Source organism: Nesoenas mayeri (assembly GCF_963082525.1).
Source record: "Nesoenas mayeri genome assembly, chromosome: 9".
Classification (NCBI taxonomy): Eukaryota; Metazoa; Chordata; class Aves; order Columbiformes; family Columbidae; genus Nesoenas; species Nesoenas mayeri.
In genome coordinates, this window is record NC_137557.1 from 17,880,359 (window position 1) to 17,907,161 (window position 26,803).

General features: G+C 44.4%; 1 protein-coding gene across 5 annotated transcripts in view; it reads right to left on the bottom strand.

Annotated features, from left to right (window-relative positions):
• VPS8 (VPS8 subunit of CORVET complex) overlaps positions 1-26,803 on the bottom strand; it is a 66,540-nt gene that overhangs the window by 1,882 nt on the left and 37,855 nt on the right. For 4 of the 5 annotated variants that reach the window (XM_080349440.1, XM_080349441.1, XM_080349443.1 and 1 more), the window contains 11 exons: positions 24,958-25,047; positions 24,469-24,515; positions 20,446-20,587; positions 19,691-19,780; positions 19,223-19,265; positions 18,356-18,459; positions 17,927-18,005; positions 16,897-16,979; positions 10,967-11,047; positions 9,458-9,627; positions 8,707-8,875 (listed from right to left, as the gene is read on the bottom strand). In XM_080349440.1, coding sequence (XP_080205566.1) covers positions 8,707-8,875; positions 9,458-9,627; positions 10,967-11,047; positions 16,897-16,979; positions 17,927-18,005; positions 18,356-18,459; positions 19,223-19,265; positions 19,691-19,780; positions 20,446-20,587; positions 24,469-24,515; positions 24,958-25,047 — 1,098 coding nt within the window. Of the gene's footprint in view, positions 1-8,706; positions 8,876-9,457; positions 9,628-10,764; positions 10,867-10,966; positions 11,048-16,896; positions 16,980-17,926; positions 18,006-18,355; positions 18,460-19,222; positions 19,266-19,690; positions 19,781-20,445; positions 20,588-24,468; positions 24,516-24,957; positions 25,048-26,803 lie in introns of those variants that run through there. The other variant, XM_080349442.1, reaches the window with a different exon arrangement.

A 26,803-nucleotide genomic window follows, 5' to 3' on the forward strand; every position in this document is an offset into this window, starting at 1 on the left:
TCTCCCCAGGCTCCCAACACAGCGCCGGCTGCAGCACGCTGTGATCGGGCACAGATCCTGCCTAGTTATTTCAGGGAACAATTACCGTGCCAACGTGTCTCTCCTAAAGTCCTTTTTTTCCCCTAGTAGGATGTCACAGACTAAAAGCTGGGAAATGAGGGGTGAAAACGGTGCGGGGAGACAAGGTGACTCACACATCAGAGGCAGCCGTGTCCCCTGAGACACAGAACACAACAGACACTGCCCAGCAGTGTCAGCGCTCACAGCGTACAAGCAGCTGGGGACAAGGGTAAATGTCACCCCGGCAGTGCCGGGGCAGTTACAGGCTTGCAGGTGAGGGCAAACAGAATTGCGACAAGAGCATTAACACAAGGAGGGCCACATATACACTCCAACTGCTTTAAAAGGCGTCATTTGCATATCCCAGGGAGAGATGACAGGGCATCACAGATTCTTGTAGGTTTGTTCCATTTTATCACATCACAATGTTTCTATTTTGAATGTTTCTGCTCATATTCCAAAGCAAAAGCATCATCAAGAAACCACAACAGGAGCTGGGGAGAACAGCCTCCCTCATGAGCAGCAATCTGGCATCTGTTGTCCCTGGGGATCTATTTTTAAGGGAACATTCAATGTTCATCCTCAAATATTTTCCCCAAAATACATTTCCCAAGGGCTATTAATCCCAAGTGCTAGAGTCCTACCAGTGAGGGCTGGCTGAAGTTGCATTCACTTTAAACCCTCTTTGGCAATGGATCAAGCCCAGCATGAAGAACTAGTATCACTGTCTCCAAGGAGCACGGTCAGCTGGAATTAAGGCCGAACTGCTGGCCCCACCGTGGCCAAGGGGCTTCAGTGTGCTCTGGAGTGGATGGGTAAGGCCTGGGAGGAGGGGGAGTGACATTTTGCCAGAGATCACACTGTCTTAGTCTTTGACTCAATTTTTAACCAGTACCCAAGGGAAAAGGAAAACCCTGCTGGCAACTCTGCATCAAAAATCACCTCAAGTGAGCTGCCTTGAAAGAAAGTTCCCCACCACGGCTTTCCTGAAGCCTGAATCATCCTGTTATTCCCCTGAAAGCACGTGCATCTTACCTTTGAGATGTTTGTTCAACAGTCTGAGAAGAGAGGAATGTCCTGAGTGCAGAACACTTATGCTGGAAGCATGTGCTCTAACTCATTTCGTCCCCCTCCAAGATATTCTTTATATTGTAAATAACTCTTTGCTAACCACCAGTCAAGGGGCCCAATGTCCATATTCCCTGCACGCATGGCATAGGTTTGAACTGGGGGGGTCATGTACCCACAGCTGGCAGGTTACACAGGCACTGCCCAGGGGACACGCGGGTCATTTGCACTTGGGGAACAACAACAACAAGGAAAACCCGCACTCCACAGCCCCTGCAGCCACAGGCACTGAAGGACAAGGAAAACACACTATAATTGGCCTTCCCTCTTCTGCTATCTCTCTGCCACGCGTATGTAACTATCAATCAGACTGTTCTCCAGGCTGATGAGATGAAATATTGCAGGCAATTCTTTCTGTTGTCATGGAAACAACTGCTGTCAGGCTTTTTCCTTTTTTAACCATGTCACTAAAGGCATGTTCATTGAAGAGCTACGAGGATGCTCTGAGTCCAGCGTCAGCACTGGGGTATCAGTGGAATCCACTCAGCTCCCTTGCTCACCGCGCAGCACAGCTCCTGCCTCCAGTGCTGCTGCAGGGCCAGCAAGCTGCTGATTATTACTATTATTATTATTATCATTGTTATTATTATTATTATCAGTACGAAGCAGTTCAGTACCTCCAAGCCATTTCCAGCCAAATCCTTACACCCCTTCAGAAAGGCCTCAGAAGAGACGCAATTTACTCCCTTGAGGATCTGGGCCAGCAAGAAGAAAGGTTCCTTTTTGTTTTACAGTTCTCATAGATCTCACCACTATAATGCTAATCTCTGTTGCACATTTTGCCTGCACATATTCCACCCCCTCTGGTAGTCACCACACAGCCCTCCTAAGCCTGCAATTATCTTTAATTTAGCAGCTACAAAATCCATCATCAGCGAGTGCCTAAGCGCAGCAGATCATACAGCAGTTGTAAGCAGAGGCACCGTTAATAGTCACACCAAGAGATCTAAGTGCTGCCGTTCCTTCCACAAAATGTGTTGCCACATCAATTAGAGCATCGGGGCACCATTTACCCCAGGGGGCTGCTCCATAACATGGGGCAGATGCAGCCAGAAGTCCTGGGGAAGGTTTGGGGATTCCTAGGAACAAAACCAACACCCACCTCCCTCATTTACGGAGCTGAATCCACAGGCAATGGACACCAAGTCCACCTTCTGCCATCCCCGCCTTGCAGCTGGACACTTATTTCACCATGGCTTGAGTAGCCTTACAAAAAGGTGCTCAAACTCTTGGGATGCCACGGCAGCCGGAAGCACTAGGGCAGGCAGGAGGCAAATTGTCTGTGAATAAACAGACGCACTGTCACCAAAGCCCACCGCAGAGCAGCCTTCCCCGCGCGCCGCTCCGGCGGGAGCAGTCTGTCACACCTGCTCTGTTCTCCCGTCTGTCCAGGAGCAGGACGGGGAAGGCAGGTGTCTCTTATTTCCAGCTGAACCTCAGGAGCAAACCTCCCACTCACGGCGAGAGACAGGACAGGCTGATTTGTGCTGTAATAGACTCGCTGTGGCTGCAACCGACACACTGCGGTGTCAGAGAGAGGAGGAAGGAGCCCTGCTTGTATTAAATATCTGAACACACACGGGCACACGTCCCTTCTCTGCTAGCAGCTCACACTTACACTTGGACATCCACTCATGCCTTTTGCCAAAGGAGCTGTAACACTGTCCAGGATTAATTAGATAAACACAAAACCCCACATACCCTCACTGGACACTATGGCCCACCAGATGAGACACTTATTTATAACATATCGGGCTTCGAGGGAAGCATGGCAACACGGATTCAACATTACATAAAGGTGATGCACAACAGGCCTGTATCAGGCTGACCTCAGTTCAGTGCCTGAACCCCTCGTGTCATGCATGAGGGCAAATAATTCATTTTCTGACATGAGCTAAGGAGGCTCTGTGGTTGGTTCAAGAGGTGTAGTGTTCTATCAGTGGTAGAACTCTGGGGAAAGAACAGGAAGGTAAAGACACGTAGAAGATGGAAGAATTACTACTTGTTGTAAGAAAGATTAGTGACATGCCAGCAGCTTTTTGATAACACAACCCCAAATCTTACAGGAAACACAAGCAGATGCCTCTGCTATCTGTCCCCTTCACAGCTCCTGGCACCTCTGCAGCAATGTCCTACTGCTGGTTAAGGGAGAACTTTATAACGTGCCTAAGAACAACTCTGGTCCTGGGAGCTCAGCTGCAGCCGCCCAAGCCTATCTATGCTCAATTTGCATATAAACCAAAAAAACTTACTGTTTTCATAGTGCAACACGAGGGTAAAAGGGATGGAGAGGGAGGCGGGACATGGGAACAGTAATTTTCCATTTCAGGGGTCTCCCAGGGAGAGATGCTCACCTGCCAGCTGCATTTCTGACAGTTGCCCTCCAGAGCAGCCAGTAACGCCCTCAGCCGCAGCAAACACCACTGAACCAGCCCTAACTCCCTCATACCCTCCCATCTAGGGACTGCAAACTGAACCAAAACATCGGCTTCTCCTTAATTTTCTCCCCTCCTTCAGAGGAACATCAAAAGGAAGGTCGTTCACCTACACCCTTCTTAACCCTCTGGCCTTTTGGTAATTTCTCAGCTTGGCAGGATTACAAACCAGGGCAGGGAGCAGCAATTGCCGCTCCAGCAGCAGCAGCAAGCACGGGCAGCCCTTCCCCAGCGAGGGAAAGTCACACTCTTTTTCCTGCCTGTGCTCCAGGGCAGATCTGCAAACACAGACTGAAAGCTTGCAGTTTCACAGTGATGACATACGTCACGAGCTGTGCCGGTTCCTCGGAGAACAGATACACGACAGCCAAGCACTGCTACGCATAACCATCGGCAGCGGGGACTGATGCAGCGTGTGGGGTATCAACAGGTTGCAGCAGCCCAGCATCTGTCACCGTATTTAAACAAGCCTGTTCTACAGATCCTCCTAGATATGTTTTATTAAACGGGAGGAAGTTTTCATTAAACTGTCAGAATAGTTTCTTTGAAATTGAGATGTAAAGTAAAGCAAAGAATACCCACAGACACTCTTCCACCTTCTCTCTTAGGCAGGACACTGCGTTCCCCGGGTGATCCCGGAGCACAGGGCAGCCCGTCTCACCACCTTTGCATTGGGCAGCCTGCAGTCAGCTGTCTTGCTTCGTGTTGGCCTCTCTGGGGCCCAGAGTGCAAGACTTTGGATTGTCAGCAATAAAGAAAACTTCTGCCAGGCTACAGACGGCTAGAAATGAAGGCCAGGGGAAACAACTACAATTCAGTCTGATTTTCTCAAAAAAAACCCCAACAAAACAAACTAACCACTCCCCCAGTATGAAAAGTCCAAGAAAAGAGTCTATTTAAAAGCTGCTACAGGATAATTATGGTTTTGAAATTAACCTCTTTAAAGATGTATTTTATTTCCAGTTTTAACTTTGGTGTCAGTTCTGTAGCTACTAGTTAAGACTCCTGCTCTCAGTTTTCTTACAAAATCACTTTTGTTTTCAATACATTACAAGAAATCTTAAAACACAGATGTTCTGCTGATGAGAAGCCAACGGTACAAAATGTCTCCAGCTCCTTCCTCACATGGGTTTCCTACACATGGTTGAAGAAGTTAAGGAATCTACCACCAAAACCAACTCTGAAACTAAAGCACTGGGCTTTTTCTCAGTTAATACCCACGTGGCATTAATCTCTGCAGAGAACACACCATCTTCTAAGTGTATAAAATGATAATTACCTGCCCAGTGTCATTTTGGGGAAAAAAACCCATCATGGCTAGATATTTTCAAAGTTATAAAGCCCTTGGGAAATTTTGATATTGCTGTGAGTCAAGCTAATAACTGATGGTCACCATTACACTGGAAACAGTACAATTGGCTCTGTCTACTGATTGATGGAGGTCATGTAACATCTGTCTAGCACTAAAGTAAGTATTGGTGAAAAAAATGCCCTAAACCTTCATTCTTACCCACCAGAAAGCACACAGACATGCTGCAGAGGGACGTGTAACATCACAGCTCCATGAAACCGTACGGTATCGACACCGCACAGGAGGATGTTGGTCAATAAGCTCCAGGTTGGATGGAAGGCCGTGTCGCAACGAGGGACACTGGTGACAGGCTGCAGGACAGAGCTCAAAGGTAGAGTCTGACAAACCGGATTAACTACGATCACATTCATTGTCCGTCCTGGTGTGACTTGATAGGATTAAACTCCTGAATAAAACATATTTGCCATCTGGACAGCTCTAACAGCGGTGCCCTTAGAACTCGGGCGCATTCTCAAACATGAAATAACCAGAGCACGTCAGCTTAGGGCTTCATGGTGTTTTCTGCAGAGCTTATGGCCCAAGAGCCATGACTCTTCCTCTCCCTGATCCCTAATATGCAGGCTGGCAGAATGAACGGGAAACACAAACTAGCTCACTGTAACAAGGCAAATTAGTTTTGGAGATCAATGACTAAGATATCACGACTGTTTCAGTTATGTATTTAGGCAGAAGTCCAGCTACTGTGCGTTCACCTGATAGGCCTCCGTTAACTTCAAACACCACAATGCAAAAAAACACTGGAAGTTTTAAATGGGATTAAAAAGCCACCACAAACACACACACTTTCATTTAACACTCATTTCTGGTAGGATACAAGGTAAAGAGGACACAAAGATGATCAGCTTAGACTCAGAATATTACCCTTGGGAAGACAAGCAAGGTTTAGGGGCTAACACAGAAAGCACAAACCAGAGGAAAAGCCCCTTTGCCCTTCCCTTGCTATTCCCCTTTGCTGGGCCAGGATGTCTCAAGCCCTCAACACAGCAAAGCTCCGCTTAACTAAGTGCTATCACCACATTCAATGACAGTTCAGTGCTGGCTTGTGGCATTTCTCCACCTCCCCCAGTTTCAAGGCAATTGCTGCAGAAGTCATGCATGCAAAGCAGGGACAGAGCAAACACTGTCTGTTGGGCTGTCGTTTCAGATCCAAGCCTCAACAACACGGCAAAATTCAAACTGACAGTCTTTGTTGCAGCAGAACAGAGTTGGTACTATGAAATGCACTCCAGATGCTCAGTGGCATTTACCAGTATGAATCTATTCCTAATTCAAGGCTTGCTAAGGAAATAAATACCTAAATTGAAGATTTCACTATGGAAAAAAGCCAAAACAACACACATTAGGTTTTGCAGAGACAGACTAAGCTTTCAGGGTGTTCAAAGTGATTGCAAAGCAATCCTCGCCCCTCAGATCTATGTGCAAAGTGCCCCCAAAGCTTCAGAGCTGGCTCCTCGGGGTCTGGGAAGGCAGGGCTGGAAGCACAGCTGTGTTACCGTAACATCCCGCTGGGATTGTCTGCACAAACACCGGCTGCTGAAGGAAGAGCAGACTGACCAACACAGACCTCTGGGTCTGCCCAGTGACAGCAGAGTTGAGAGGGAACGCAGAGGAGCCCGTCACCAGAGAACTGCAGCACCAAAAGGCTGAATAAACCTTGTGAGAAACAGAAATGAATGTGTTCCATGCCCGGGCTGGCACCAGTGACCGGTAAGCATTGCTATCTTGCACCCAGGCTGAGAAGGACCCTTGGGAACACATGGTTGTGGAGGAATCCTGCGAGTCTCCCCTTGCCCGCACCTCCTCTCCAGCATCGTACACCACCCACCAGGCCACTGCAGAACGTGCATCTTGCACACCTCAATTCTGCACAGACCAGGGTTGCGTCAAACCGAGTGTGGGGAGCTGTTTTCATGTTTAACTCTCTGCTTAGATGTACTTGAGGCTATGGGAGAGTGAACCCCGCCATAGGCACCAGCCTGTCCCAGCAAGCGCTCCCGGTGACCCTCCTGGCTTCTGCCTTTGGCTCCACCACACACGTTGCTCTCCCAGCGTTCCATAACTGCTGCCTCGCCACACAAATCGTTACTTCGCAGGGTTAATTAACACTACTGAGCAGCAATTGCTAAGCAAACAAACTTCCTGGCAGAGCTAGAGATTTTGCAGTCTTTCGCCAAGTCTAAATATATTCAGCTTTTAAAAGATCTGACTGTGCAACAGTTTAATCACATGTTAGTGCAACAGTTAAATATTATAATTTAAATATATGAGGAACATCAAACTTGGAGAGGATCTGGGGCATCAGGAGGAGGTGGGGGCTCTGAGGAGCAGGAGGCAACGGCTTCTCTGCCAGGAGCACAAGGGACAGCAGGGAATGGATATTTGCTGCTAGATGATCCGTGCTGGAACCCCTTTTCTGCCCCATCCCGTCCCTCCACATCTCCATTTAAGCCTCAAGTCCCAGCCAGCCCCTCGCTTCTACAGACGGATCAGTTAAATCCAGGGAAGCATCTTCTCCTCCCTGCCTTGATCACTGCCATGTCACCTGCAGCATTTTCCACTTCATCCTACCATGGGGTAAGTCCAGGGGAGGCACAGGGGTTCTCTGACTGACCAGCCCATGAGAAATCCAGTGATAGCCAAGTTATAAGTCACTTTAATGTCACTTTTAGTACTTAATTTTGCCTTAAGCTTTAAAGTTACACCTTGTCTGTTGCACCCATTTGCACACATTCCTTTGGAGCAGAAGTGTAGAGGGTAAAACACGGGGTGCTTAACTTCACAGCCACTATCCTTATTTCACTACAGCAGGACGGAACACAAAATGACGAGCGCTTGTAAGCAGACTATTTGGACCACAGTTGATTTACAATCTCCTGGGAAAACTTGTCTTTCTGTCACCGTATAAGAAACTAACACAATTTGACTGCAAAGACTGCATTGCGCTGCATACACTCCTCAGAGATTAGTTTCCCCCAGGTCTCCCTTCAAGCAGGAAGCTTCTTTTTTTGTTAATACAGAGGCTGATGGAAGTTGACTAATGCTGTTAGCTATCTTTGATGGGAATTGATTTGGCAGAAATTGAGATAATCTGCTAGAGGAAAACTAAAGTACTACTATAAAAACATACTCCATTGAATTACTTTAGTTTCCGAAGTGGAAAAACGTTGCTTTGCATGCATCTGCGTGGACAAATGCACAAAGTACCTTGAGGCATTTAGGAACAAACCCTCATCGGTGACCATTTCCGCTGGAACACAGGGCAGCGGACTCAGCTCCCCTGGTGCAATATCCCAAAAAGACACCCCGACAAGCCTCCTGCCATTTTTGCTTACAACACCATGCCAGGGAAGGGACAGTGGTGTGCATATTGACACTGCACTTCTGTTTGAATCGTGGTTGGTGAAACTTCTTGCACACAAATACTGACAATAAATACAAACTAATTATCTGTCCTTTCACCCCAGTCTAGCTGCAGCGGTCTTGTTCACATGCAAGCTTCTTTAAGCATTTTGCAAGCACTTAGCGAGTCCAGTCAAATTCCCATTTCTTGCACAGCTCTGTATACCCACCCCCAAACACAACATGTCTAGTTAGCTGCAGATACCGATCATGCGCTTGTCTGGAAGCAAAGACAGACATGAGAACAAAGCCATGAAGTCTGTACACACTGCTCAAAGTTTACTCAAAGAGAAACCCCCCCACAACCCATACCTGTGCCAAGGATGCTCCGCTGCCTTTCTTCAGCGCTGACAAGTTCTCGCTCAGTTTTCCTCCCTTGTTACTGGAGTTGCATTTATAGCACATCCACCTCATCAGGCCTTTGGTTACCGTCCCACACTCTTTGCTCAGCAGACACAGCGAATGGTACAAGTGGCCACAGCTGTAAAGAGAAGAATTCTGCTGACAGCTCTGTGCTTTGGAGGAACAAACTCTGTGCTCAATGGAAAACAAGGCTGCTTGTCTGTAAATACAGCACTACCCTCACACCTTCACATGCTCCTGTAGTATTTCTGGACTTCCAAAAATAACAATAGATGCCCATTTTCAGATGTTACAGATCATAACACTAAGGTAATAAGGATTTTGTCTTGTTTTACAGCCACCTAGTCACAGACAGGAAAATCGGAGATGCCCACAAAGTGCGTAGTCAGGGCTGCAACAGATCCCAGATGTGCAAACACAGGCAAGTGAACCCAGGGCGCTGCAATTGCACAGAGTGCAATTGGGAGAGATGACAGACAAACTGACAGCATGCTGAACATTTCTCCCAGCACTGCCATGTGATTTCCAGCTGAGACAGAGACACTGCATGTAAGGAGGGCTGCTCTGGTTACCCAGCTGTTTTACAGCACTGGGGAACAGGGACACACACAATTACTGTGTAGTCAGAGACCAGCAGCTCTTTCTTTTTCTTTCCTTGTAAAACTACTAACGTGATCACAGCCATAACGCTTAACTTTACCTGAAAACAATGATTTCATCAGCAGTTTCTTGCCGTCTTTTGTACTGCTGTAGACAAATGCAGCAGTAATCCTGCTTTGGGGTAAGCCCTCTAGTGACAGAAGCTCTGAGGTTACACAGGGACCAGTGCAGATCGTGGTTTAAGAGATTCGTAGTCGTCTCTAAAAGGGTCTGTGTGGAAGAAAATATACAGAATAACTAGGTCATTTTGTCATCTCCACACTGCGGAAACTCCATACTGATCAATTCTTCACAACAAGCAGCTTAGCAGATTACTGAGAGCAAAACCAACCCAACAAAATTGCTTCTCTTTATATGTTTTCTAGCCACTGCTCTCAAAATACTTATCCTTTTATGACATGTTAATGGAGGCAATACCTTTTCACTCTTAAATAGATCAGTGCTTTATTGATTTTTGTCAAAGAGCATGAAGAGAGACATGGTAGGCTCATTTTGTCATCTTCCCTACCAGACCCTCCCTTTTTTTTCTCCTCTACCTGCTAAGCTACTGCTTACATCCTCCATTTTAGTAGAAACATGCTGATAAAAATCAAAGCTCAAATGCGCTATCACAATTAAAATATGACAAAAAAACCAGTGAAATTCTCATCTGCTGGTTCTTCGCAACGGAGGTTTCTCTTTCTGAAGAGCCAAAAGCAAAATACCCTTAGTTTTTAGTGGTCAGTGCTTCTTTCAGTAACATCAGGTACCAGGTGTGAGTGCTCTGCTCCGTAGCAGTAACTCACAAAAGGCTGCAGAGGTTGCAGTGGTTCACATCTGGCCCAGTCCAGCTGTGACGTGCAGCCTGTACCAGACAGGCGAACCCACGCTGCTCAGAGCAGACCCTGCCCAAGAGCCCAGAGATAACGGCTCTTTGTGTTCAGCCCTCTACAGTCAAGCTATTTCCCATTTTATTTCTAAATTGGACGCTGCCAGGCTGGCAGCACCATATGGTACCAAGGCAGAACGAGAGAGGGAGAATTGGGAGGAAGACTACGCCTTCTGGTTTGGGGAAAAGGAGTTTTAGAAAACTGTTGAAGTTTGGAGATTTGAGAGCGGACAGAGAAAGGCAGGAGTGAGACAAAGCTGAAATCCCATCAGGTGACATAGGGAGCACAGCATTACCACTGGGAAGTGGCAAAACAGCCTCATTTGAAAAGCTCTTATGTAAAACCGCATAAAAAGACAAAACATATTGGTTTTGTGCCTCTGAATCCCTAACTGCAGGATGAGCTGGAGAAAAAGCAGATGTTTATCCTTCCAGTACATTTAACATAGAACTGAACTACAGAGGCGTTCACCATGTACCTGTCAGTCCCTTCACTTGCAGTCTCTCTGTGAGCAACACAAACTCATTCCCCTTCTCCCAGTCACAAAAATATAATCACTTGCAGGTCCATTTACTTTCCTCTGCAGAGAGAAATGGCAAATGAGACCGAGCAGGAGGCCGGACAGCCAAAAGTAATCCCTGTGTACAGCAGCGGAGAGAACAGAAATGCATGCGACTTACTTGTTCATAGTTAAAAGTATCCAGCATTCCCAGGACAAGTCCTTGAATTTCTCCGAGTTTCCCTTTTCCATAAACTGGATCCTGTATGAAGAAATGAAAAGCTGCAACTGAATCACAGGATATGAACATTCTGTTGGTTTTGTTGTTGCTTTTTCTTCCAGATTGACATTGTAAATAGAAGTTATGACTCCAGACTTAAAGATGCTGTTCGTGCACAAGGACAGAAGGATAATCCAATGTTTTGATGTGCAAACTGGTGATTGGCAAAATCAATACTGATTCATGTGCTTGGGTCAAACAACTTCAGATGTGGCCTTGGAAACTTCATCCAGGAGATGCAAGAGCTGACTGGAGAAACGCACCAGGGGAAATAGTCTTTGTATAGCACACAAATCCCAGGGACTGACAGATAGACATGGAACTGGACCTGGAAATAAAGCATTTTGCCCTGCTGGGAGGCAGGGGAGAGATATGGGGGGGGAACTGCTGGAAGCCGAGAGGAGCTGACTGGTGGAATGGGTAACACATAGGCAAAGAATAGAGACAGGCTGGCATGGTGTAAAAAGGAGATTAACCTAGAGAGTGGGAAAATGATGGAGGCACAATGGAAACTGGAACAGAAGGAGCTGAATGAACACACTCTAGATGAGAAGAATGAGAAAAGGGGTAGGAGCAGGGCCGATTCCATGCTGGGACTGAGCGAGAGAGAAAATGATAATGAAGAGTGGAAAAGTAAGTTGACAAAGGTGAATAAAGCATCATGGAAGCTACGCTGCAAGACACCTAGAGAAATCACCAAAACAGCTACAGAAACCAAGGCAATTTTTGAACAACAGTCTTCAGAGGAAATGTGACAGGCAGGAACGCCAATGTTCCAGCCTAAATAAAAACAGCACTGAGTAATAGCGCTTGAGTCAAAACCAGCCGTAGGTTTGGAATATACAGAAGAGCTCGACATGCTGCAGAGGCTGCTTTTTCACTAGGTGAACAGTATGCCTCAAACAGCACTCAGTTTTCTTTCTGCGTGCATAATTTAAAAGCAACGGCATAGAAAGTACACTGCACTGAGTCACCGTATGAAATATGGAGGGCACCGGGGAACTCGGGACTTCCAACACCGCACGTACGTGATCCATAACACAGAGCAAGTTATTTTTGTATCCGCCAGATACTTTTCTAAAGCACTCAAGTATATGGCCAAGGACATGCAAACTGTACAGATGTGACCATTTACACATAGCAACCCAACCTTCCCAAGCTGCCGCGAGAGACTTTCAAAGCACCTTGTTTCTTGTCTTCATAGAGTTAGAGGAGGAAGAGGAGATATGAAGAGGAGAAGAGCCACCTACAGCTTTGCAGAGGAGGAATGTGAGTCTGAGGGCCAGCTTTCAGTTGCTCAGTCTTTCTCAAGTCACACTTGAACTCTTAAAGAAAATGCCGGATAGGAATAGAACTGACTTTTCTCCAAAGAGGAGCCACAAGTCTAGAGAACCTTACACAGAGCCTGGCAAGCAAGTGCAAGCAGGGAAGTGAGTATGATCATTCCAAGACTGGGAATGATCCCAGCTGAAGTTGCAGCTATCTACCTGCCTGTGGTGTGAAATCCAGAGCTGTACCTTCACTTTTCCAGCAAGTTATGCTGCTTTCTTCTAATTTGCTGGTTTCAGCCCTCACAAAATTTACAGTCACAGGAGCCTTGCGAGATGAATTACTTTTCCAGAGGAATATGTTTCATTAATTCCATCTTACAGAATCTGTCTCCGTTTGGAATTTACACATGCTCCAGATGCCCTGCATGGGATGGCACATCACTCATGGTCGGTTGCACGGAGCCAGGAGCCGATCACAGCTCCTGTTTCCAGGCTGGTATTTCCCTGAGGACATGGTAGAGCAAACCCAACCCCACTGCCCAGTGCCGCTGCCAACCAAGGGCCCAGGAGAGCTGGCATGTATCCAGATGCAAGCCAGATGTGCTCACACAGCCTTTTGGCCAGTTCCGTCTCTTCCATTTCCAGTTTCTTCCCAGCTCCAGGAAACAGCACTTTCTTTGCTACCAGCACTCTCAGAACCGTGCTAATAAATACGCTGTGATCTCTGAAAATGCTGTCGCAGCTTGTCCCATCTGCCACAGGCCAGAACAATTATTGCACATAAAACAAATTCCAGCCTTGACCTTTAGGATGGAAAGAAAAAACAAACAAACCAAACCCAGGCAGACCCCTAAAGTAGGTGTGGAAAACATTCAAGCAAAGGCTTTCTGTGTCTTTCTGCTTCCACACTGCAGCAGTTTTTAGAGACTCCTTTCCCCACTTTGGGGTTTCTACACGTAGATTTTAAATTTCTGGCTTTTCCAGGTCTCCATTTTGTTGGAGGCATCAGCTGCATCTACGTACCAACCATTTATGAAGGATTACAGCTTTGTAAGGGAATTAACAGTCAACCTTTCAGCCCTCTTGAGACACCATTCACATCCTGAATGACACAGAATTCTTCTCAGTGCTCAAGAGGATTCCTCTAGTATCTCTCCTACCATGGTTATTTCAGACTTCCTATTTAATAAATAACTTTACAAAACCATTAAGGATGAGCAAGAGCATAAATATATCAATCGTTATTTTTGTACAACTTCAATTATAGGAAGTTGAGTCGATCTGCTGCAATAGGCAGATGCTGGGAGCCTGTTTGCTGTGAAAGCCACAGAATCTGGCCCAGAGCCCTTTGCAAGGTGCCCTTTAGCAAATCATTTTGGTTGCAACGTTAACATTTGCATAAGGTATAACCTGTAAGCACTTAAGCCCAGAAGAGGAAGAAAAACAGTCCTCTAAAATTGGAATACTCTAATTCCTTTTCAGAAAAGGCAAGATAATCTACCTCAGTTTATTGATGTCATCCACCTTACTAAAAAAAATCCCAGTTAATTCCTGGGCAGCTGTTGTACCCACTGCAGCTCCAGTACCTCTGTGCTCTGCCGCCAAGACTTTATCTCTGTCAGAACAGCTTTTGAAGGCACGTTCAGACAAGCACCATTTGCAGTTCTGGGTTTTACAGAAATATTTGGAGGGCTTGGGAATGGCTCTTTGTTCCCCAGGGCCCAGGAGAGCTGCTTTCAGAATTTACTTATGGTCATGGTTAAACTGGCACGTCAATGACATTTTGAACAAGGCCCTACACACTGCCCAGAGCCAAGACAGAACAGTTTGGCAGCAGGGTACAGAATTTCACATGGCTTCAAAGAGCTACGACACAGCTTTGCAAAAGGAATACCCACCCGGCACTAACAAAAGAGACCTTTCCAGCTCAGAAAGCTGTTGAGATAGCACATTCAGGGAAAACACCATGTACACACGTTGTGTTGTGATTCTTCCATGCAGGGCACTTAAAACATCGTTCCCAGAGAATCCAAGGGAGGTAAAGATCCAGTGCTCCCTGCGGTCAAGCACAGGGAGAGCTTATTCCCTGATCCCGACTGCAGCAAGGGTTCAGAACACTCAGCGTTTGAGCTGGGTGCGCAGTGAGACATACTCACCATTCCCAACATCATCTGCCCAGCTGAATTCAACACAATGTTCTCCCAAGGGCCAAGCTGTGTGCCCAACTAAAACCCAAATAAAACCTCCTGTGTGCACCCGGTGCGAGCCCCGAAGCAACAGCTGAACACAGACACATAAGCTAAAGTGACCCAGAGCAATGCAGTCCCAGAAATCCAGAAATAGAGGTGAATGTGAATGGAAATGTGAGGTTTTAAGCATAGGAATAAAGGGTTAAAAGAACGTAATGAATGCCTTGGTAACAAAGGCCACTGTTCCCAGCTGTAAATCCGAGGAGCACTGGAGGCAGCAGACTGGTAGGAGCCCAGGGCAGAGGAGCGCCAGTGGAAGAGCCTACTAGGAGGAAGATGACAAGTTTGCAGAGTAACACACACCATTTTTCTGTTAGCCCAACAGTAAAGCAGACTGCAGACGTGTGTTTCAAACCTGGGCTCCAAACAAGGGAAAACAGAATGTGCGGCAATCTGGCCTAGGATTTATAGAAGCTTAAGTGAGATGCTGAGGCAAAAATCCACCTTATAACAGCCCGCAGCTTCTAAAGAACATAACTAAGCTGTCTTCATCCATCAGAGGAACCCCAGAGATGCGGTGAAGGGCTGACACCCTCTCTACTGCCCACAGATGATCCCGGTCTGATCACTCATTCCCATATATCTTAGGCATTTGCAAATACATAAGTGCGAGTGAGAGAATGAAATCTATAAAATAATAAGTGTTAAGAGGCAAAGTCAACTTATTGAGATATTCTGTAAATACATACCACCTTCTCTTCCATAGGATCCTCTAACGAGCTTTATAACACTATTTTCCTTACACCTGTTTCTGAGCGACAAGGTATCAAGTATTACTCTTATTTTATGAAGTTCTGATACTAATGTTCTTTACCTAGAATTCAGTCCTTGCCTTTGAATGCATTTTAAGAAGTCATCTTGTCTCTCCATTTTTTGCTCTAGTTGTCAGACTGAATTTGTAAGGCTGACCAGGGAAAGGGAATGAGCAGGAGCAATTTCCCCCGACTCCAAACCCAGCGATCAGAGTTGCTCATGCTGCTTTAAATAATGCCTTGCACATTTCTGTACCCGGTACAAGAACTTCACCTGATGCGCCACAAGCATCCCCCTCTGCAATCACACCAACCATTTCACGGCACCACTGACAAATACATCTCACTCCTCTGTTGCCTGCAGGACATGAACGTCAGCCTCTAGAAAAGGGTTTTTCTGTTTCTGCTGAAAGAGGCTGTAAGAACAGAAATGGGATGACATATTTGAAGAGCGAACAAGAATGTCTCTGCTTCCCAAGGGAGAACCGTGACACTTCCCAGCTGCATTATCTTCACAGCGGTGGCTGCTTTGGCTCTTGCCCCATTCTGCTAATTCTCAGCTACAGATTCCCACCCGCCTCACCACTTCTTCATTCACAGCTTCTGTATCTTTTTCTGCCTACATTAAACATCAAAGCCTGATAGGAAACTCTATCTAATGCTCCAGGTAAAACCAGGTAAAATAAGTTATTGAAGAGTCATTAAGTTTGCTCGACACTTTCTACCTTTGATAAAATCATATTTCATTTGATCACACTTTCTATCTGCTTTTTTACAACACATTTCACTGTCATGATTTTTTCCAAAATCCAAGATTGTGCATAATATTCAGATCAAACTAATAGGTTTCTGGAGGTGTGAGTTCACCCCATGAAGCCTGTAAGCCCTTTTCTACTTTTTCTTCTCTCATCTGGAACAGAAACCCTGAAGAATAATTCAGCGCTCTCTCAGCCCTTCAATCATTCCACTCCACAACGCAATTTCTCTAATCCATTTTCTGCATTTCTCAAGGTTTGCTATGAAATCCCAACCTTGTATTTTGTAAATTAACAAATCGTATCCACTTGAGATCCCTCAGCCCAAAATCCTGTTTTGAAATCAGCTCTTCTACGAGATCTTTGCTGCTCACTGAAATAATATATTGCACCGTCAATGAAAATGGTCCAGTTGTGATCGCTTTCTCCAAAGCCTACAAACTTTGCTGTAGTGTTTTCACTCTCCAACCCAGAGCCTTAGTTAAATGGCTTTCACCAAGATTTGAAAAATTCATAGTGGCTTTGCCTCTAAACTGCTAAGTTTCAGTTCAAAGTAATTGCAGCTTTTGAGATAATATTGTGTTTGGTTTATGTTCCCCTAGGTCTATGTGTTCCCACATCTCCTCAGAGCATCAAGTCTCCCAGGTTTTTCTGTCAGCTTTTCCAACTTATATCTCACCAGCTGAACTTTTACTGAATTACTCTGAACTAGACAATTAACCGATCTCTAATGACCTGCAAATTGCTGTTCTCCATAAGTGAGTGGCACAGCTTGGCAAAAGCTGCTCCTCGGCAGGAACTCACCTGTAGAATTCTCTGCAGGATTGAAGGAAGAGCGATAAATGCAGCCATGTTGTTCAGCACTTGCATTGTCAAACTCTTCAAAGCTGAAATACCAAACATACAAGCCACCAGCAGCTCATTAGGATTTACAGAGTAAAGAGAGATCAATCTTACAAATGAAGAGAGTTTTATTTCTAGTGTGAAAACAGCTTTTATATTTTTTCTTCTGCACATTTTGCACTAAGCACACACAGTTTGTTGTATATTTAAAAGTTTTTGATATCACGATGGCTCCGTTCCCCTCCCACACCCTACCTACAGTAAACGTTCACATTTGGAGACTGACTTGGTATCACTGTAATTTGCTTTTCCTCCTGCTACCAAAACCCGATGTGGATACCTTGTCCATGTTACAGTCCCACAGACTATAACTTCCTAGTCTTAACCTTTGCGCCAAACTCGTTCCTAGATCCCAAATACCCCAAAATAAGAGCCAATTTTCAAATATCCATAGAACCAGCAATTCAGTTGCTTTGTGGGGATAATTAGCTTGTTAGAGCAGTTTGGGAAGTATGCACATTAGGAATGAAAACAAAAGAGTTATGTAGGATGCAGGTGCATTATCCTCTCACCATGTCTGGTATTGCTCTACTTTCCTGCAGGCTAGCTCCTAAAAATTGATTTTTTTTCTGAATTTAGAGGAAAAGATGAGTTGGGGGAAGAGAGGTGATTTATAGTTTTGGGTTACTGATCTCTGCAAGGTCCAGATGTAGCTAACGGTCTCTGGAAAGACAGAAATAAGAGGGAGGACAGACAGCATGATCACCACCATGCTTACTTGCAATACGGTTTGATCTTCTGATGGCTGCAGCCTAATGAATGCCCAGCCTAAGCTTGGTCCTACAGCCACTGCAGCTCAGATTGACTGCAGGAACAGCAGATTTAGGAACTGAGTAACAAAACTGCTTTTCTTCTATTCATTCAGTAGAGGAGGAAAGCCAGCACACTGATTTTTATTAATATCTGGGGTCACAGAGGCCAAAATACTTACATTCGGAGTATCGACACTGCGAGGAACCAGATAATTTCTGTGGGGACATCATAGCCTCCAGCAGCGGAAACCAGAGGGCCTGAAATAATTGAATGTAAGGAAAAAATCAGTAAGAACATGGCAGTACTAAAAATGAGCTGTGGACAACGTCAGAGTCCATTTCCAAAGCCTCACTTCCACATTCTGAAGAACAGAACTACATTTCTCATGACTGCAGTGGAACAGAAATGGAAGAGACTTTGTTTCTTTGAGTCTGAAACCCGAACCACTGCAAAAAGAACACAAGGCAGGGGAGGGAAAAAAAGACCTCTTGAGATCAGTATCCAAAGATGGGAAAAGGAAGAACCATGTAAGCACCATGTAAAGACAAAGCTTCAAGAGATGCAGAGGCCTTTGTTGATTTTAGTGAGACATTTCTTATTACCTTACCTCTCGCTCTTGCTGGTCTAAATTGTGTGAATGTCTCTGGCAAAGGGCAATTGTTTTCATTAAGATATCTTCAATGTCTTCTAGCAAGGGGAGCTCAGCCAAGCCTAAGTTTTGGGGGAAGAGAACAAATGTGAATTATAAAAACCATTAGATACGTTAACTCCCAATCATTCCGCAAAATAAAATCACGCTGTTCATCTAAAATCTGTTCACTACAGTGAGCAACTACATTATAAAGACAAGTCCAGATTTTTGGCACTTTTCCTGAATAGCACAATAAATCTGGCATATAAAACATTTAGCATAATCAAATAAGGAAGATCTTAGCTGTGGTTTAGGATGCAATTATGTAACAAACACGGGTACTGCATTTAATTAGCTGCCCATGAGGCCCTGGGCTAGTGAACAGTGCACCTGTGCATATATTCATTTTCTGTAGGCAGAACAGTGCCCTGAGAAGTTTGCTTCAACAACAAGCTACTTGCAGATGTTTCTCATCACTGTTCATATATAATGGCTGCTAAAGCTCAGTAAGGAGCTTGAATGGATTCAGACATCGGAACCGTGTCTGGGAAGGCAGCACAAGTACCGGTCACAAGCAAAAAAGCCAACAGGGCAGCTGACCACACACACACAAAACCCATCCATCACAGCTTGTTTTACACCTCTAGAAAGATCACAGTACCACAGTACAGAAGTGTCATCAGAATAACTACCACGGCCATGTGAATAGAAATTAAAAAGTCCCTGCAATACCTAGAAACCCAAAATAGGATCTCATTATGCCAGGTGTCAGGCATATGCACTTCACATTTTTGTGTTTCTCTCTTTTTAACAGAAAATGGAATTTAATTCGATAACTCTTACTTTCATCATCTTGCGTGAGCATCAGCAGCTTGCTCTGCAATCGCTGAAACGAGAGAGAACTCACAACAGTAAACCTGCCGAATCTTGACAGACACGGTTTTACATGGTATGGTTACAAAGGCTCACCCTCATTTGCTTCCCCAGTATATCTAAAGTAGCATAAATATCTTTCCAAATATGGAAAGTGGAAGCTGAAAGATGATTTTTTGATTAAGAAAGACAAATTTCAGCATCTATTATCTACTAGATGTTTGAAGACATGCCAGAAAAATATATTGATGTGCCGAGTCTGCAGACAACGCAATGTATTGTTACTTGACAGAAGGTAAATGCTTCCATGGATTCTAGTGAGCAACAAATTGAGAAGCAATGACAATATCAGACCTGAACACAGGCCATCGTGCTGGTGGCACATCATGCCATGCTGGCACGGCCAAAATGCACACTCAGGATGGCTGTGTACCGTACCTCCAGCATAACCAAGAATGCACTGTGGATGTCTCCCTTCTTCTCCAGTAAATAGGAGGAAGCTTCATGGAGCTGATGCTTCTGGGTTATCTGAGTTAAAAGAAAGAAAAAGGTGAGTGTCTATTTTAAGGAACGCGCCAGTGTTTGTTTACTCCGCCAGACAATGCCGACCAGATGGTCAGAAAGGATTGAGTCTCCATGTGCCCACAGGCACGTCACCCAAGCTGAGCACTCATACTTCCCCGCCCTACCGGTTACACTGCCTTTTAATTCTCAACTTGCATTACTGCCACCATTAGCATTAAAATGTATTTTTTTTTAATCTATAAATAAAGATCAAGGACAGACCATTGTTAAAATTTCCATAAAGGGAAGAAATGGTTGCTCTCCCAGCTCTGGTCAAATTTGGGCAGCGTTGCTTTCCAAAAACCCCAGGCCCATGGTTTCATATACCTTCAACATATTAATGAACATCAACACAGCCAGGCTCTATTCTGCAGTTACCTGATAGCTTCAGAGCACTAACGGCCTTTTTCTTATTAGCCCTGAGACTAAACTCAGAATCAGCATATTACCCACAGCCAACCACACCGCAAGAGAGCAGTTTAGCAGCCCAAGGGGACCAACGGTGTTAAAAATGGATTGGAAAAGTATCCAGGAACTAATGCACAACCGAGGCTAAAGCACTTTTACAGCACTTTAAAGCGCTAGGAGCGGATCTGAATGTTTCCCCTGTCCTTACACGTCTTTCCTACCTGGATGGTTTCTTCCAGTCTGCAGCATTCCAGAACTTTAAGCGTCTCCAAAACCTGGTCTGGGCTGTACTGACACAGCAGCTCAATGAACTGCTCGGTGATGCAGGGTGGTAAGTGTATCAGGTCTTGGTTAATGCCTTCTCTGGAATAAAAAACGCCACAGGAGACTCAAGTCAAATTCTAGCTCAGGAGTTTGGCTGGAAAGAAGAACTTCCTATTCAATTGCGTGTTGTCTTTTTATCTTCAATACCGAAGCAAAAAAAATATCTTGTTTTAAGAGAAAAATTATGTTGTTTCTGCCAGTTACTGGTGAAGGTCTATTAGCAGACATTTCATTTGTTCCACAACATATTCTACTGATGCCTCCATATAAACTAGACTATCAGAGACCCCTGTGAATAACGACACCAGCACGGACACATCTTCAACAATTCCATGGCAAAGAGGCGCAAAGAACTCACCTGATTTCTTCAATGAAACCTTATGCTCTCTGAGTCATCTTTTTACACGCTGATTTTCATTTTGTCCTATACACCTTCTCTGCATGCATTTGAAGAAATATTTTGTTGCTTTTTGCTTATTGTTTCTGAAATATTTTGGCCTCCTTTACCACATTTTAATGTTTGACTGGTTTATGCTGATCTTATTTTTGAAAAGAGCAGAGTGAAGCAAGAGATTTCCAAGAGTTAGGATGGAAAGGACGGTACTTTCCTAGAGACACTTATCCACCTGCAGCCCTTCAAAAGGAGCAGCAGTCACCACCGCTGCTGGTTAAAAGCCACGTGGCAGTTCTAGGGCTGGTGCATCATGCAGAGAAACAACAGCAGTTTATCCTGTCTAGAAAACCTGCTCTGAAGGTCCTGCTGATAAAGAAAACACATCAAGGTACGTATTTAGTTTTGTTACTTTTCTGAACAGAAATTCCTCATCAGGAGAAGATGTGTTGATGTGCAAACCCTACAGCCATGGGATGGAGAAGGTCTGATATACAATATGATCCTATATTTCCTGTGAGCTGCAATAGCTAACGGGATTATTACCATCCAAGAAAGGCCAGGAGAATGTTGTGGCCCTAGCAAGGCAAGAGCAGCTTACTGCAATTACAGTGTCAATCACTTGATTATAAAAGATATTTGCCTAGAAATTAAAGCCTCACAGAGATACTGATCACAGCATCCAAAGTGTGGACACAGCTGTACAAAACATCAAATAAAGAATGGGCTTTCGAAGGACCCAACAAGAACCCTAAATTGTGGCTCCTATAAATTTTCCAGTGCCTGTAAGGGAGAGAGTGTTCTACGCTTTTTGGGACAAGATCAAAATAAAGCAGCACTTTCTATCGCAAATGATCTACCAAAATGCGAAAAATGGCAAATCATGCACTTTCAGTATGAGAACAACCTTCTAGTCTGGAAATACCTGTGACACCTGGTCCTCACAACTTCGTGAGCAAGCTGACCTTTGCCTTAACCATTTCACTCAAGAAACGCAGAGAAAAGAGAAGGGGAAGCTAGATTTTGATAATGTTACAAACTAAGCGACAGCCTTGAGACGTGTGGGTCCTGCTCAGCTCAATGCGATTACGTTCAATATACCCACACCAAACATCTCCCTGGCCGTTCTCGACATGCTCTGTCCTAAAAAAGAACAGATAATCACTGGTTTCTCACAAAACCTGGTGCAAATGAGGGGTGTCATGGATAGCTGGTCAGTTAGAAGAGCCATTGGAACAGAAACTGAACGCTTAGGTATCTGTTAATGTATTTATAGACCCAGAACACTGGCTAAATAATATTGTTGGTATAATACACAAACATAGTGCAAACAGAGATGCTTCACTGAGTTGTTTTTTTAGAGGAAAAAATCTTGAAGTGTTTAAAATGGAAATGTAGCAAAGGCTGTGATTAATGAGCTGAGCAATACACAGTACAGTCTCTGTTTTCTGTGACTGCTTATAAGATACAAACATACAGACATTTGGCTTTAATTTCCCCAGGCAATTTCTGTTAACCCTGTTTCCTCCCTTCCCCCTTCCACCTTCTTTAAAATAAATCTCTAGCTAAATTAAACGGGCCAAATTAATCCCTAATGCAATTCCACCAACTAGGATAGTTATAGTAGCACGATGAGTCTTGTCCCCATATGATCAAGCAATCATTCGTATTTGAGACATTAAAAGCTCATTTACTGCTCTAAGAGTCTTTATTTTAATAAGACTTTTGCTCAAAAAAGCATATAAACACATTTAGATTGACTGAAAAGAGATGTTTTCGGAAGAACCTAATGACTATTTTATGTGTAGATACACTACAAAGTACAGGTTATGCCTCGCATGGCAGGATTTCTCCCTCTCTTCCTCCCTCTCTCAGGACACAGTTCAGCTCATTTCAATGGGTCTCAGAAGCCGACAACCCCCCAGCACTGAAACAGACCACAGGCCTTGGGTGTCATTAAAAATAAAGCCCCCACCAGCACTATGATCTCTACAGAAGAATTCTTGCCAACAACATAGTTCAACAACAGGCTAAACCTCGGGCTTCCAGACCTTCTGATTTACAATCAGTCACTGCCACACGTGAATCCAAAGTATTTAGTGGGTATCATTTTGGTTTTCTGTGTAACTGTCTCACTTATTGAACATTCTGGCAACTACAATCCAGTCAGGATGCGCTTTATCTGCGTTACTGGGGTGCTGAGCATCTTACTGCCATTCCTAAACCTCCCTAAGACACACGTGGTGCTACCAAACATCTGCCTTGGAGGGAAAAGCAGAGCTTTTTTCAAAGGTCACATCCACAAAGTTGCTTCCTATTGCTGGTTTGAACACATCACGTGTTGCTTTTGATTAGAAAGTAACTACAGGAGGAATGGTTGTGTTTAGTTCTAATTATGGTAGAGTTAAATTAGGTACGTTTATTACTCAGAGATTATGGGAGCCACGCTATGCATAAGATTAAAATCCAGGTTAATTACTACCTTCAGTGGGTCTCGCTTGCTGTGAGTGATATCGCAGCATAAACAAAGTCCTACTTAACATCCAGCTGGGTATCATTTCTGCTTAACTATTCAATTTTTTAAAAATATATTCATTTATTAACTAAAATAAAAATATTCTAACTTCTTTCCTATAAAACCCAACCAAGATATTTTCTTGGCAAAGTTCTGAATTTATTCTGACTTCTAAGAAAACAGCGGGGGTGGCAGTTAACACTTTGCACACAAACATGGCTGTAAAACTCAGGAAATAACAAAATGTGTCTCTTTTTTAATTTGCATCCTAACAAAACACAAAATTAAGTCCAGGTTCTAGTTTCCAAAGCATGCTTTTGATGCCACTCAACAAGAACTGAAACATTGGCTTTTTAATTTAGATAATATTAACTTTTCCTACTACTGCTCCTCATAAAGCATAATTAATTTGTAGTTAATTAGCAAAACAAGATCTCTCCTTCAATTGCATTAACAATTGCTTGAAGGCAATTGGAGCTGTGTGTATGTAAATGTCTTACAAAGTAAATAAATAAAATCAAGGCCTTGTAGCATCTGAAACTTATTCAGCAGGAAAAGAACACTCAGTGCTGAAATACTGCAAACACAGGAGCAGATGGAACAAATAGTTAAAGAGAAGTTTGCAGTGAAACACGGCAGCAATTCTGAAATAAGATAGAAATGAAAAACACCGATAGACCAAAACGCTTTTCTATTTATGTTCAACTTGGTCAAGTCATCGATGGGTGGGCTGGGAACAGAAATGACCGTTTTGGTGACAGGGTAACAACCATTTCCCAGCCTCCTCCAAGCAGCTGTGACAGCGCCACCCGGCAAGGGCTCTGCTGAGGATGCTCCCCACAACTCTGATTTCTGGGCTGTCCTCCTCGACTTGGAGCAGTTTGAAGAGCAAGCCACCTTTTCTAAGCCCTGATCTTGGCTGTAGACTCTCTATTGATAAGCTGTTTCAAAGGAATTTATTTTAACCCATGTTTTCAAGCTGTCATTTGTAAATGGTCCAGTTTTCTTACATACCTGGGATCAAGGAGACTCCTCAGAAACTGGAAGAGTAAGAACTGGTCCTGTACAACAGGAGGAGACACAGTATTACTGTTTTAAATAATGTGCTTTAAAGCCAGTGATTCCTGATCTATAGCTGTTGAAGAAAATACTGTTGAGGGCTGGTGTCGGCTGAAGAAGCTGGTTGAGGCATTTGTCTCACATAAATACTCAGGATACATTTATTGACAACAGCTCTGTCTGATCTGTGAGTGCAAGCTGAATTCCAAACTGAAAACTGCATTAGTAACGCAACCAGCACCTCAGAGATCATACATTTTTATGGCCAGAACTCTACAAACAGGCCAAATAATTTAAACGTAGCAGTTCCTGCAGCTGAGTAGCTGCCAAGCTATTTCTCTTGCAGTTATGACACAGCGACAACTGACCGTGACTCTCAGCAATCATTCCTCGCACGAACGGCCACCCCAGCCTAAGGAAGCACTATGAAGGCTGAGGCTGTACCTGTAGGTTTGTGATGATGTTCTCGATCTGCTCGCTGAAGTGAATCGCGACCAAGTCAGCTGCTTTACATGGGCTCAGCAACAGCAGCTCCTTTGGAAAGGGAAACACAACACAAATTAGTACTTCTCATTTCACAGGCAAGATATAATCAAGTATAATCGAGTCTGTTCATATTGTAACTGCACCTTTGCCTAGATGAAAGCTGTAAAATAATGAATACTATCACACGAGAAGTGACTTTAAAAAAAAATTGGAAGGGTAGTTTGTAAAAAGGTGTTTTTAAAAATTGATGATCTTGCTTCACAACAGGCTTTGTAAGAATGCAAAATTCACACCAACAAGACGGTATCTCCGTCCTAAGGTGAGGAAATCATTCCTCAGGTTTTCTGACAGCTGCCTTTACCCCCTGCCAACAAGACATCACTAGTGCCAGCTAGGAGCCAGCAGACAGCGTTAAGGAATAGACTGCCTTAGCTCAGTCAAATGGAAACAGCGTTTAACTGGCTTGAACTGAACCGGAGGTTTAAAAGCAGGTTTCCTGTAACTGTTAGCTGTAACTGATACCTTCCTAGATGTGAAAAAAACCTTAAACAGTTTCTTTATTGTAAAAAAAGGAAGAAAAAAAAATCTTTAGACACCTATGAGTTTGCCTCCTGTCACGCTTGATCTAAGAGGCTTCATATCATACAACTTTATACAACCCAGAACATGGGGTTTTTGCTCCTAGTGCTTCCAGAGAAGAGTCTGACAACTCCACATTTTAATATTTACCATTTTAATTCTTCTGAATGCCTGAGAGCAGGATTAATACAATGGAAAAGAAGAAAAGCCCTTGGTAACCAGTAAGCTGCTAAGCCACATTGTACATACAAGTCCCGGGAGACAAAAGATGCCAAAAGGAAAGGGGGCGTTCATCTCGGTGACAGCATCCCAGAGAGCTGACCGACCCAACCCATCATCCACCCAGCAGCTTTGGAGGCAGCTGCAAAAAGCACAGGTAGAATCACCTGCCCATTATCTACAGGGCTGATGGAACGGTGCAAGAAACCCTGGTTTTAAAGATGGCCACAAACAAGTTGTTTGCCAGCTTCAGAACAGTACACAGCTCTGACCAGCTGGGCACTGTATGATAAATAAGAAATGGCTCCAGACAGAGAAAAGAAACTCTTCAATATGAAAAGCTGGCAGTCTAAGCTTATGACAGGCTTACTAAAACTGGTACGACAGTGAGAAACATCATGACACGTCTGATTTGTCCTGAGACACCCAAGCAAGGAACAATTGTAAAGGCCTTGGGCTGAACAGAGCCAGCAAGGAGACCGATCTGTGATTCAACAGAGACACAAAGTAAGGTTTACAGAGGGAGGCTGGCCCACTCCTAACGCCAAACCATTTGGGCTGTATATACCAGTACAAGCAGAAACAAGGGATGCAGGAGGAAAATGAAGCAGACACAGCAGACAGCAGTTTGCTCAGCTTGGAAAGCCCAGCGCGGAACCACGGTTGCTCGGTAAGGCAGTAATGAGCCATTCCTGCTCAGCCACCAATTCCCAGGGGCTCAGAAAGCACATCTGGAGCGTAGGCGTGAGCTCAGCCAGCTGCACAGCAGCTGCATTCACAGCACTTCCTTGTGCCCTGTCTTTTGAATCATTTTGGTCCATTTTCTCATCAATCACGCACTACTTGCAGATGCTGGTAGAGACTATTTTAAAGTATTCTGTATCTTTCAGATGTACCTAGTCTTTTTTTGCCCATTTTGCATGATAGACACTTCTATGGCTGTTTTCTGCTAAGTAGTCTGGGCATGTGCATGACTGCTTGTTTTATAGACAGTTATTTTCCTGGC